Source organism: Ananas comosus, linkage group 12 (assembly GCF_001540865.1).
Source record: "Ananas comosus cultivar F153 linkage group 12, ASM154086v1, whole genome shotgun sequence".
NCBI lineage: Eukaryota > Viridiplantae > Streptophyta > Magnoliopsida > Poales > Bromeliaceae > Ananas > Ananas comosus.
The window spans coordinates 10,541,141-10,555,565 of NC_033632.1; the positions used below are offsets into that span (position 1 = coordinate 10,541,141).

General features: G+C 35.5%; 1 protein-coding gene across 1 annotated transcript; it reads left to right on the forward strand.

The window, feature by feature from the left end:
- LOC109717904 (serine/threonine protein phosphatase 2A 59 kDa regulatory subunit B' gamma isoform-like) lies at positions 7,253 to 14,102 on the forward strand. Its single transcript, XM_020243860.1, has 2 exons — positions 7,253 to 8,327; positions 13,144 to 14,102. The coding sequence occupies exons 1-2, from the start codon at positions 7,296 to 7,298 to the stop codon at positions 13,522 to 13,524; spliced, it is 1,413 nt and encodes a 470-aa protein (XP_020099449.1). The 5' UTR covers positions 7,253 to 7,295; the 3' UTR covers positions 13,525 to 14,102.

The window sequence follows — 14,425 nt, forward strand, 5'->3', positions numbered from 1 at the left end:
ATAGAACCTCCATGGCAATGATACAGCTCAAGACTTTTTATTTTTTAAATTAGTAAGTAATTTTTTCAATAAAGTTAAAAAGATTTGGTAAAAATATATAATAAACAGTTAGAATACTTTGTTGTTAAAGAAAATAAATATTTCATGATATTATGTGTCGGTATACATGAAATTTTTGTGATTGGTACGTATCGGCACGACTCGGCACGTATCGTGTTGTACCGTATTGATAAGTTTTCGATATGATTCTATATCACGGCATTTAAATCCTTGTCCTAAATAACTCACATATCTTTACAAATTACANCGTATCGTGTTGTACCGTATTGATAAGTTTTCGATATGATTCTATATCACGGCATTTAAATCCTTGTCCTAAATAACTCACATATCTTTACAAATTAAAAAAAAAAAAAAAAAAAAAAAAAACTATTACTACAAACTTTAAAATTTTGGTAAATATGCTCTTTGACCAGACAATTTCGTCTAACTGTTTGTACTATTGATTATAAGCTTGCTTATTGTTATTTTGTTTATTATTATTTTGTTATTACTCTTTTTTGTTGCAAGATTGTTATTAGCTTGCTTATTACGTCGTTTATGTTTGGTTGGTAGGAAAAGAAAAATAGTTTTCCACGACGCTTGTTTGGTTGAAAAAAAAATATATATATATAAATAAAAATTATTATATACATTTTTTTATTTTATATTTTTTATATTATTAATATATAATTATTATCATATTATATATATTAGTATTATAGTTTATATTTATAAATAAAATATATTTAAAATATATTATACAATAATTAAATATATAATATAATATATAATAGTATATATTTAATACTATAAAATAAATTACCAGATATAAAATATTATATAATAAATATATTTATAAATAAAATATTATTTTTAAAATATGTAAATATATATAAATATATATTTATATATATTATATTATATACATTAAAAAGAAGTTGGGGAAGAGAGGTAGACCGCACCCCAGTGGACCTTCTACCTCGAACTCTGCGAAAAAACTGTGCAAAAAATGGTGGACCCCTCCCCCACCTCGTGGAAATGGTGGACCTCCCCCACCTCCTGGACTGCGCGCATGTGAACTCCGCCTCTCCGAAATCCGTGAAAAATGGTTTTTGTTTTCGGCTTGTTTCGAGCGAAAAATAAAAACTTCCGTTTTTCTCAGATTTGTAAAAAGAGTTTTTCAAAAGAAATTTTTTACGGACAAATAAATGCTCGGAATCATATTTTTTTATTAAAAATTTATTTTTCGGGCGATTTTACAGGTCACATTTAAAATTATACATTTATTGGCTCTTTAGTTTCCTCCCATATTTTAATCTTACCATTCTTGAATTACATTTTCTTTCTATATATATAAAAAATTTAAAGTATGAGATTTCCGAGAAACAGATTCATTCCACACTGTACATAAATACACAGATAAATTAGATGCATGTAATAATACTTTTTTTATACATATTTATAAAAAAGTCCGGCTACTATGCTATTAATAGCACGAAGCACTTGGTGCTATCAAGTTTTTCGCCATTAGATCTACTCTTTTGATCATTTTCACCCGTTAGATCATACTATTCAACCAACCACCCACTCAATTCTAGGGGGCCCACATCATCCTAACCGCACATATTTTAATCCAATGGCCAAAAACTTGGTAGCACCAATGACTTGGTGCTATTAATAGTATATTAGCCTAGTTCTTTATTAAATATATATTATATTATGAGTAGCTATTTGGAGTACAGCAATCTTTGTGCTCTTAACTTTCTAGCCACCCATCAGTTTGATGGGTGGCTAGAAAGTTAGGAGCACAAGGGCTGCTGTACTATTTGATGAGTAGTTAGAAAGTTAGGAGCACAAGGACTACTGTGCTCCTAATAGCATAGTAGCCATGCTCATTATATTATTATATTATTTTTATATTACAAGTAAATTAATATTTAGTTAATTAAATTAGGTTGCGCTGCTTGATTATAATAATTTATAAAGATCAAGTCAAAAACTATAATAAATTAAAATTTGAGAATTAAAATATTAGGCGGCTCATAAATTTAAGGATCAAAAGTATAAATTTACTTAATAAAAAATAAATGTTAGTTTGGCATTCTAATATTACAATTTATTTATTTATTTACTTTTTCATTCTTAAGCTTTTCTAATCCCATCTCTCTTATTCAACTAAGGGTAAATTATATGTTTGGTCCTCAATGTGATGAGTTTGACACTTTGGTCTATAAACTTGAATTTATTATAATTTTGGCCTAATTTGTTTTCAGAATTACTGGCATTAAGTTTTCTAACTTAATTTAGTTGACTAAATATTGATATATGATTTGTATGAAAGTGATGTAGCAGTGTTGTTGTTGGTTCTGTGCCAATAATTGAGATGACACATTACTTTTACATCAACAACGCGTTAATTTTTAATAAACTAAATTAGAATGTGGGACTTGATTGGAATAATTTTGAAAGTTTAAACAAAAAATTATAATAAATTAAAATTTGAGGACTATAGTGTTACCCAGTGTAAATTGTATGTTTGGTTCTCAAACTATAAGATACGTGACACTTTTTTGACTTAAACTTTTAGAATTGTTGTAGTAAAGTTCCACAATCTAATTTAATTGATTAAATTTTGACGCATCGGTGATTTAAAAGTGATATAGTGTTTTAATATTGTCACATTATCTATCACAATTCTGTGATGTTGCTTTTATATTAACGGTACATCAATATTTAATTAACAAAATTAGGTTATACGATTTAAATTGTAATAATTCTGAAAGTTCGTTCAAGAAATTACAACAAATTAAAGTTTGACAACCAAAATGTCACTTATATAGTTTAAGTTGAACATGATGATTCAGTCACTGTGTTTAAATATGGTGGCTGAATTTATATCCACATCCTAATTTCTGTTTTTCAAATTAACAGTGATGAAAATTAAAGAGAGGCGGTGACTAGATTGCCGTATTCATATCCACACTGTAACCTTATTTTTCTATTTAGGAGTGATAGGAACAAATAGAATATGGTGAGAATACCAAAAGAGCACACTAATTTGGTCGCCGTATCTAAACATAATGACTGAATTATTATGTTCAGCTTAAAAATATCAACATAATTTTGGGTTGTCGAGCATGACATTCGTAGGTAGGGATGTCAACGAGTTAGATTCGGGACAGATTTTCAAAAACTCGAACCCGTACCCGAATCCAATGGATTTTAAAAATTCATATCCCAATCCGAACCGAACCAAAAATTCAAAACCCAATACCGAGTCCGAACCCGAAAATCCAAATCCGAAATAATTATTTCTCTTTACAATATTTCCAAATATATTACATTAAATCTAAATGTTTAAAATACAAATTTAAATATAACATCAAATATTTATATATATTATATATAATATAAAATAATTTCGGGTTTGGATTTAGGTCGCGTACAATTAAAATCCATATTCAAATCCAAATCCGTCGGATTTTTATTTTTTATTTTTATATTCGAAATTATATCCCTTTAGTATCGAATAAATTTATTTCGTTCGAATTCATATTCGAATAAAATTTTGGGTATCTATATCCATTGACATCCCTATTCGCATGACCGAGACCATTTCACTAACTATAAATTTATTAGAACAATTTGTTACAAAAATCGAAGGTTTGAAGAAGATAAAAAATTCGATTTAATTTATCCGTACTCTCTCTAATCTATATCTATCTATACCTATACCTACACATTAATCCCCAAAAGAAATGCCACGTGGCTGTGTTTTCTTCATTTGGCTTTCATCTTATGAAACCAACCCTTTGTCTTCCCTACGCACATAACGTCTCATTTAAGTAGCATGAGGCATGGGATTTATTTTTTTTCTTTTTTTTCAACTACTACTTTTAGTATTTTCTTATCTTCTCAACGTCCGCCGCTACGCTTCCTCCCATCCCCCTTTTTTTTCTCCTCCCCAGCCCACTCTACCTTCTCTTATTTTTTTGTGTCGAGTTCTTTAGTTGTTTCAGGTCATAGTGGTGGCGGAGGCGGTGAATGTGATGGCAATAGAGACCAAAGCGGCGGCGGCTGCTGCGGCTGCGAAAACAATAGTAAGTCTCATCCTCTTAGAGACCAATACCAATTAATCCCCAAAAGAAATGCCACGTGGCTGTGTTTCCTTCACTTGGCTTTCATCTTATGAAACCAACCTTTTGCCTTTCCTACGCATATAACGTCTCATTTAATTAGCATGAGGCATGGAATTTATTTTTTTTCTTTTTTTTCAACTTCTACTTTTAGTATTTTCTTATTTTCTCAACGTCCGCCGCTTCACTTCCTCCCAGTCCCTTTTTTTTCTCCTCCCCAGCCCACTACCTCCTCTTTTTTTTGTGTCGAGTTCTTTAGTTGTTTCAAGTTATAGCGCTGGCGGAGACGGTGAATGTGATGGCAATAGAGACCAAAGCGGCGGCGACGGCTGCGGCTGCGGCTGCGAAAACAATAGCAAGTCTCACCCTCTTAGAGACCAATACAAAGTGAGAGTTTTTCTATTTTTTTTCACTCTTTTATTTTCTCTTTGTTATTCTATTTTTAACCTATTTTACAGTATTTTTTGAGATTATTTGATAGTTTTTATTTAACATGGGTTGGATTAGATTAAAAATATAATATTTTCATAATACCATTCCCGCATCGCGCGGTTAACGACACTAGTCTCACAAAAAGGTCTATATATATATATATATATATATATATATATATATATATATATATATATATATNCAGTGATGAAAATTAAAGAGAGGCGGTGAGTAGATTGCCGTATTCATATCCACACTGTAACCTTATTTTTCTATTTAGGAGTGATAGGAACAAATAGAATATGGTGAGAATACCAAAAGAGCACACTAATTTGGTCGCCGTATCTAAACATGATGACTGAATTATTATGTTCAGCTTAAAAATATCAACATAATTTTGGGTTGTCGAGCATGACATTTGTAGGTAGGGATGTCAACGAGTTAGATTCGGGACAGATTTTCAAAAACTCGAACCCGTACCCGAATCCAATGGATTTTAAAAATTCATATCCAAATCCGAACCGAACCAAAAATTCAAAACCCAATACCGAGTCCGAACCCGAAAATCCAAATCCGAAATAATTATTTCTCTTTACAATATTTCCAAATATATTACATTAAATCTAAATGTTTAAAATACAAATTTAAATATAACATCAAATATTTATATATATTATATATAATATAAAATAATTTCGGGTTTGGATTTAGGTCGGGTACAATTAAAATCCATATTCAAATCCAAATCCGTCGGATTTTTATTTTTTATTTTCGTATTCGAAATTATATCCCTTTAGTATCGAATAAATTTATTTCGTTCGAATTCATATTCGAATAAAATTTTGGGTATCTATATCCATTGACATCCCTATTCGCATGACCGAGACCATTTCACTAAATATAAATTTATTAGAACAATTTGTTACAAAAATCGAAGGTTTGAAGAAGATAAAAACTTCGATTTAATTTATCCGTACTCTCTCTAATCTATATCTATCTATACCTACACATTAATCCCCAAAAGAAATGCCGCGTGGCTGTGTTTTCTTCATTTGGCTTTCATCTTATGAAACCAACCCTTTGTTTTTCCTACGCACATAACGTCTCATTTAAGTAGCATGAGGCATGGGATTTATTTTTTTTCTTTTTTTTCAACTACTACTTTTAGTATTTTCTTATCTTCTCAACGTCCGCCGCTTCGCTTCCTTCCATCCCCCTTTTTTTTCTCCTCCCTAGCCCACTCTACCTTCTCTTTTTTTTGTGTCGAGTTCTTTAGTTGTTTCAGGTCATAGTGGTGGCGGAGGTGATGAATGTGATGGCAATAGAGACCAAAGCGGCGGCGGCTGCGAAAACAATAGCAAGTCTCATCCTCTTAGAGACTAATACCAATTAATCCCCAAAAGAAATGCCACGTGGCTTTGTTTTCTTCACTTGGCTTTCATCTTATGAAATCAACCCTTTGTCTTTCCTACGCATATAACGTCTCATTTAATTAGCATGAGGCATGGGATTTATTTTTTTTTCTTTTTTTTCAACTACTACTTTTAGTATTTTCTTATCTTCTCAACGTCCGCCGCTTCGCTTCCTTCCATCCCCCTTTTTTTTCTCCTCCCTAGCCCACTCTACCCTCCTCTTTTTTTGTGTCGAGTTTTTTAGTTGTTTCAAGTTATAGCGCTGGCGGAGGCGGTGAATGTGATGGTAATAGAGACCAAAGCTGCGGCGGCGGCTGCGGTTGTGGCTGCGAAAACAATAGCAATAGCAAGTCCCACCCTCTTAGAGACCAATACAAAGTGAGAGTTTCTCTAATTTTTTTTTTTCACTCTTTTATTTTCTCTTTGTTATTTTATTTTTAACCTATTTTACAGTATTTTTTGAGATTATTTGATAGTTTCTATTTAATATGAATTGGATTAGATTAAAAATATAATATTTTCATAATATTTGTCCCCGCATCGCGCGGCGACACTAGTCTCACAAGAAGGTCTATATATAGTACTTACACTTTATCATTAATAATATTAATTAATTATTTTTTTATTAAAATATAATAAAAATATTTTTTTATACAATAAATATATTTAATAAGGAGTGTCAGACCGTGAATAATAATGGGAAAACTTCAAAAACCTCCCCTGTGGTTTCGTGCATTCTCACTTTGCTACCCTGTGGTTTAAAACGTATCAATTTGCCCCCCTGTGGTTTCGTTTTTATCTTTTTGTTATCAATTTTATTATTATTATTTTTTAAAATCAGTGACAAAGTTAAAATTAAAGGATACTAAAGTGACTATTCGATAAATATAGATGGTTATCTGAAGTTTTTTGTATATAATTTAACGAAATATTAACGAAAAAGCTTCCGAAAAGATAAAAATGAAACCACAGGGGGGTAAATTGATACGTTTTAAACCACAGGGTAGCAAAGTGAGAATGCACGAAACCACAGGCCGGGGTTTTAGAAGCTTTCCCAATAATATATAACTTAATGCATTCTATACTTTTTTTTCCGTGATCCCACGCGACAGCGAGTCTCCGTCCACCCCACTTTCCCCGTCTCGTACTCTTCCCTCTCTAAACCCCCACCCTTTTTTTTTTTTTTAATATCATTATTTTTTTATTTTTTTTCATTTTTGGAGGGAGGGAGGGAGGGAAACGGGGGAGGGGGAGAGAGGAGGGTTGTGCAGCCATGAACATCAAGCAATTCCTCGGCCGCCTCCCTCGCAAACCCTCCTCCTTCTCCTTCGAGCCGCTTTCAGCCTTCCGCGACGTCCCCTCCTCCGACCGGCCGGCCCTCTTCCTGCAGAAGCTCTCCCTCTGCTCCGCCGTCTTCGACCTCTCCTCCGCCCCCACTCCCCACAACGACGTCAAGCTCCAGACTCTTCTCGAACTCGTCGACTACCTCGGCCCCGCCGGCAGCAGCGCCAAATTCAGCGAGGCCGCCGTCCAGTCCGCCGTCCGCATGGTCGCCGCCAACATCTTCCGCCCCCTCCCTCCGTCCTCCTCCGCCTCCGCCGCCGACAGCCCTCTAGAGCCCTGTATTGGCATTGGCGCCGACGATGATTTCGAGCCCTTTCTCGACCCGGCCTGGCCCCACCTCCAGGCCGTCTACGAATTCTTCCTCCGATTCGTCGCATCCCCGCAGACCGACCCCAAGATCGCCAAGCGCTACGTCGACCACGCCTTCGTCCGCCGCCTCCTCGACCTCTTCGACTCCGAGGACCCGCGCGAGCGCGAGTACCTCAAAACGATCCTCCACCGCGTCTACGGTAAATTCATGGTGCACCGCCCCTTCATCCGCCGCGCCGTCGCCGACGTGCTCTGTCGCTTCGTCTTCGAGACGGAGCGGCACAACGGGGTCGCCGAGCTGCTGGAGGTCCTCGGCAGCGTGATCAGCGGCTTCGCGCTGCCGCTCAAGGAGGAGCACAAGCTGTTCCTGGCCCGCGCGCTCGTGCCGCTCCACCGCCCGCGCTGCGTCGCCGCGTACCACCAGCAGCTGGCCCGCTGCGTCGCGCAGTTCGTCGAGAAGGACTGCAAGCTCGCGGACGCGGTGATCGCGGGGATCCTCAGGTACTGGCCTGTCACGAACAGCGCGAAGGAGGTGCTGCTCCTTGGAGAGCTCGAGGAGGTTCTCGAGGCCACGCAGCCGCCCGAGTTCCTCTGCTGCGCGATCCCCTTGTTCCGGCAGATCGGGCGGTGCATAAACAGCTCGCATTTCCAGGTACCGGCCCATTTTGCATGATTCAACTGCTTATTGTGTCGGATCGTTGGTGCTAACCATTAAGTCCAAAAGCTTGAGCGGCTAGAAATACACAATCAATTCACTTATAGCGTACACATACAGTGCTCATGAGTCTCGATTATGATTCGGCCCAACCTCACACCACTTCGAACATGACTGGGCCCACCTAACTTCATGCCATTTCGAACATGACTTGGCCCAATATAGCCTCCCGTCCCCGCCACAGGGCAGGCCCATTTAAGCCAACATATTGTTCATCCAAAAGCCTAAGGAACTAGAAGAAGATGGTCTTGTTAGTGAGTTGGTAAAGGTAGGTGCTTTGGCTAAAGGTTTCTTATTTATTGTTTGGATGAATGTTGGCGGGATCATTAGAGCACCTCGAGTGATTTATCTTGCCATAGTGTAGAACTCTTGGATGATTCAAGCGAATGAGCGGATATTATTGTTAGTTTATCAAATGTCGTCATTGGAATAATTTGGTGCCTTCGAAGAGAAGAAAGAAAGAAAGGGTAGAAATCCCATTGTTGTTAAAGCAGACTGTGATGATCGAGAAACTAGTGGATGGTTTAGGGTTTCTAGAGTAATGCATCAGCTAAGTAATGCTCTTGAAAAAAAAAAAAAAAAAAGAGATTTAAATCTCAAATTGGTTCTTTATCCACAACACAAGCAAAGAGAATAAGAGTTGCCGACATTGAAGATGTGTTGTTTGATGCAGATGCTCTAGTAGATGACTTCGGTACTTCTAACTCTAAAGATGAACTTTAAGGGCATTGGATTTGAGACTTAAAATGAGAACCAGAATGATCAATCCCTATTGTGTTGGTGTTTGGCTTGAGGGATTAGCATTCAGATTTCCATCCCTCCAAAATAATTCCCGCCATGGAGGTGGGAATCAATTTTGATTCTAGAAGGGATTCAGAAAAGAATTTCTTTCTTTTCACCAACAATTATTTAAATTCAAATATCAATCTATATTTAATTTTAGATTAAATTTGAATTTGCATTATGAATTCGAAATTTAAGTTTTTAATTTCTTGTTCAAGTTAAAATTTTAATATAAGTTTGATATTTGGATTTAGTTCTTAATTTAATTTTGACTTTAAAATTGAATTTGAATTTTTAATTTAAATTTTAAGTTCAAATTTGGATTTAAATATGGATTACGAATGAGATAGTAAATTTTAATTTTAATTAAAATTAAATTTTTTTGAAATTCAATTTAAACATGATTTTGATTCTGATTTTTATTATAAACCAAACAAATTAGGAGTTTTCATCATTCTGTTTTTTATTCCCGTCCATTTCCATTCCTATTTCTATTTTTTATTCCTATTTTGAACCAAACGTGTCCTAAATTTAATTAGAGACCAAGGTAGAGTTTTAGACAACTTCTTTTGGGTCTTCTCTTCAATGTTATGGAACTTATGTCAAACTTTGGACACTTGATATCCTCAGTTTGGTGTCTTTAACTATGTATCTTCATCTTATATGATCTATGCTTGTTATAACTACTGCTTTTTGAATGGATTTAAAATGAAGTACTGGGTTAAGTTCTTGGTGCTTCTCATTTGCCATACGCCATCGTTTCTCCTTGCTGCTTTGTACCCATTGCATGCTTCAAAGACCTAGATTTCTAGCAACTAGCAGACACCTATTTAATATTTTCATTGTGTGGAAACTCATGCTTCAAACTTGTGCCGTAGTTCTGGGCTCAAGGCGGCAAGCAGGGTGCCTTGGGGCCTACGTGCATGTCAATAATTAGGCCCTTGTTGCCAAGATATAGTTTTTTGAGTTCTAAAAGCGAGTTCAAAATATTTGTGTAAAAGGATTTATAATGCAGGATGGGTATTGAATGTTTCTGTATATACTAAGATGCAGGCCCCTAATGCCCCTAATAAATTTGCAATTTATAGCATTCTTGATGTACCAATTCGCATTAGTGATTCAATGGAGCTGTTTGTTTATTATGATAATTCAATGCTACAACTTTTCTTTTTTCCTCTTTTTTTTTGAATCTTACCTGTGATTTGTTTATAATAGTAATATAGATCTTTTGATGAGTATTTTATTTCATGATAATTTAAGCAAATGTGTGCTTCATCTTCTTAGGTGTGTGCCTTGCGCATAGGATCAATTATTCTTTTGTGTGCCTTGTATGGTGCCTTTTAAAACTATGAACCCTTTCCATCCTAAATGGAGAATAGTTGTCAATAGTGACCATACTACTGTAATAAAATTTGTTGAAGATGGTATTAGCATCCTTATCATACCACCTACACGTCAAACTCTTCTAATAGAAAAATATTTTGGTAGGTATCAAAAAACCTATGCTCAAAATTTGCCCTCTCCGTCAAGAAGGAAACTTCAATTCAAAGCAAGAGAACTTATATGCTATGCTGGCAGTTGGTATTGTATTATTGTAGTTCTCAGGAATGAACGAAGAGCTGCTACAGTATCTTCTAGCAAATCTGCATTAATGCATATCTGACACTGTTAGCATAAAGTCACGCCACCATGAATCTATTGAAGTTCACGCCACCATGAATCTATTGAAGTCACTAGATTGTGAAAAAAACTGAAATATGTGACAGAGTTTTGAATCTGGAAGTAACAATAATTATACAAAGTTAAATTATGGATTAAAACTAGAGCAGCCTATCAGAAATCAAAGTCAGTAACTATCGAGAAAATAAGCTTCTTATACTAGTCGAAGTACTTCTAATTAAAAATGTTCTTCTTGAAGTCAGTGGACAAATTTTTTAAATTTGTGGAGAGACAACTGCATGCAACTGTAACTAATTTGAAGAACATTAGCCAATGTCATGAAGTGTTAGCTATGGAACAGGCAGTTATATTTTGATTGGCGAAGAGTGAATCAGTATTTTTCTCATGATCAAAGACGTTCAAGTACGTTGTTTAGCTGAAAGTACAATTTGGTGTGTGGCGATCATAGCAATGGTTGATTATTGTTGTCAATGTCAGCCTGAATTAAACCACTGCAGCAAATAGGTCCAGAAATTTGGGATGATTATTGAATTGCAATGCGATACTTTACTAGAATGTTGATATGTTACATCTGTCCTATATCTAAACATTTATTGAAGTTGTAATAAGAGATCCCGCCTTGGTTTTGCTCCGCATGCATTAAGTTTTTTAGTTGAGGATAGTAATAGCACATTTCTTTCTATGTTTAAGCCAACTTGTTCATGCACATCTTTTTGAAAGCATGCTGTGCATTTTCATGGTTTATATTATATTATGTGTCTATTCTCTATTAGCATGTCTTCAATATAACCAGGTACATGCATATTTCTAGAACAAACAAATATACAGACATGTTTCAGTGAGAGAATGATATATGCTACAGTTAATGGCATATTTTCTACGAAAGAAATTTCCTTTTGCTGATTAGATTGTCGGTTCATTGCGCTTTTACTATATTTCTGATTGATCTTACTCGCATCTTGCTTGTTTTGTATCTGTGGTGTTAGATGAAAATTCATACTGCTAGAGAATATAGATACATTTTCTGCTTATTTTGTATTATGCAGTTATCTCCCGAATGGTGTACAGTGTAGATGGTGTAGAAGTCGAAACATTCTAGAAGGTAAAAATGTATGGAGATCCCCTCAACTATATAGGACAGTCTGAAATAGCCCCCACAACCTTTTTTTTCTTTTTCGGATTGCCACCCTTTAATCTATCATGACCCGGGGTCCCTTTTGGTTTTAAAACCGATGCGGAAGTGCCCAATTTTTTTTTTTTTTTTTGCTTGTGCCCAGAAGACGTCAGACCCGCCACAAATATAGGGAATTCACTGTTCACACGGATAGAGTCTCCCTTGTATTTGCACGGTGTCGCACAAGTACAAGATATAATCACACAGTATAATAATCCACATATAATCACCACATCACATTCATTCCATCATAAGTTTATCATATGATATTCACAAATCCACATCTATCAGTTTAAAACGTTTTCCACTCGGAAACTCAATTGAAACACTAAGAATCATGAAAAACCAAGGAAAACCTTTTTAAAACCGTTTTCCACACGGAAATTTTTTTTAAAAAAAACACGCTACCACAAGGGGTAGAGAGCTATTTTCATAAAGCTTAAATTAAAGCTTAAAATTTTATTAGATTTAATGATTCTATTAGTTACTAATTATTGATTGACGCAGTTCTGTTTGTAAAAAAGTGATTAAAGTCATTAAATTTGGTGAAAGCACTAGTGACTTAGACAAAATCCCCATTTTTTTTGACTGAATCATTTAATTCCAAAAAAAATTAGGAGTTGAAGGGTCTTGATCCAATGAGGGGCCTATTTCAGAATGGCCTAAGTCGAGGGGGTCAATATATATTTTTACCTCTAGAGTAATTAACTTTTCGCATGATTCGGTGCCGTTCTTTTTGCTTTTTTTTTTTTTTTTTCTCTCTCCAGACTCAAATTCTGTTACTGTCTGTGCGAAGTGATGATAAATTGCTGCAGCCTACACATTTGTGATGTTTGTTTGGAAACAAAAAGAAAGAAAAAAAAATAGTAATATTTCGAGTATTGACTCTCTTTTTTTTTTAAAAAAATGATGAATTTGGATGCTGCCCAACAATAACAAGAATGGAGAAGCGTATCTGCCAGCATCTAATCCATAAAGTTTGAGTTTCAAAAAAAAAAAAAAAAAAAAAAAAAAACAGTAAATGGGACCAAGCAAGGCCTTATTTTCATTGTTATGATGCATTCCCATTTTGTGCTGATTGGAAATTTTTGATAAATTTAATCTACCATCTTTCAGGTAGCGGAGCGAACTCTATTCTTATGGAACAACGACCATGTTCGGGACCTCATCATTCAAAACCGCAAAGTCATACTCCCGATAATCTTTCCGTCTTTGGAAAGGAATATAAGGAGTCACTGGAACCCAGCCGTCCAAAGTCTAACCCTAAACGTGCGGAAGCTCTTTCTCGACGCCGACCGCGAGCTTTTCAAAGAATGCTCGGTTAGATTCCAAGAGGACGAAGCCAGAGAAGACGAAGTACGAAAGAAGAGGGAATTCATTTGGAAGCGGTTAGAAGAAGTTGCCGCATCGAAAGCGGTTAGTAACGAGCCCGTTCTAGTCTTTCGATTCGCCTCTTCCCGTAGCCTGGGCAAGTCGAGCCCGAGAGCAAAATCATGATTCGGCGGAGGTGCGTATGGGACTGTTTCATTATACATAGGTCCATTCCTTTGTTTTTTTCCGTTTCTTTTAGTCGTATTCATCGTGCTCGAAGAAGAGTGGCGTTTTGGGGCGCTTCTCAGGATAGGCCATCAAAAGACGCATGTATACAATCACAAATTATTACAGAGACGGGTAAATTAAACCGACGGTCGCTGAATTTGTTTTGTAGGTTTCACTTACATCTCCGAACTTCACTTTGTTTCAGTTGAGGCCTTGAGGTTCGAAAACTATTTCAATAGGATGAGTTCAGAAATCGACGTTCAGTGCCCGAATCGAAACTATAACTGAGGTTCGGAGACGGAAGTGAAACTTAACTGTAAGTTCAGTGACCAATAAGCGTAAATTTACCCTCACAGAGTTGATGCTTTTGCCGATTCGTTGTATTGTTTTCCTGTTATATTTATTACCAGCATACATGCATATGCAGTATTTTGGGAGTGATTCGAAAACTCGTCGGCGTCGGCTCGACAATGTTATGCTGTTAGTAGTTCTGCATTGCAGGTTTTGTATGAGTATCAGCATTTGCTTTTCTCTTATGTTGTGGGATTCTGAAGAGGCTTGTTTGTTTTGTGGCAGTAACTCCAGGTTTGGAGGTATTTGGTTTTTTGAAAAATATTTTAGAATATAGTTTTTGATCTAGAAAAGTATTTTTCTTTCGTTCGGTTAATCGTGGAAAAGTTAGTTTCAGATTTATGAAAATTTAGTATTTTTGTTTTTCAAATCTTTTATCTGGAAAATTAGAAACTCTCAAAAAAGTTGTTTTTTATGATTTTTTTTTTTTGAAAATAATTGTTCGTGTTTTATTTTTGGAAAAATAATTGTTCATGGTTATTTCGGATATGCCAGGAACCCCTCTCTC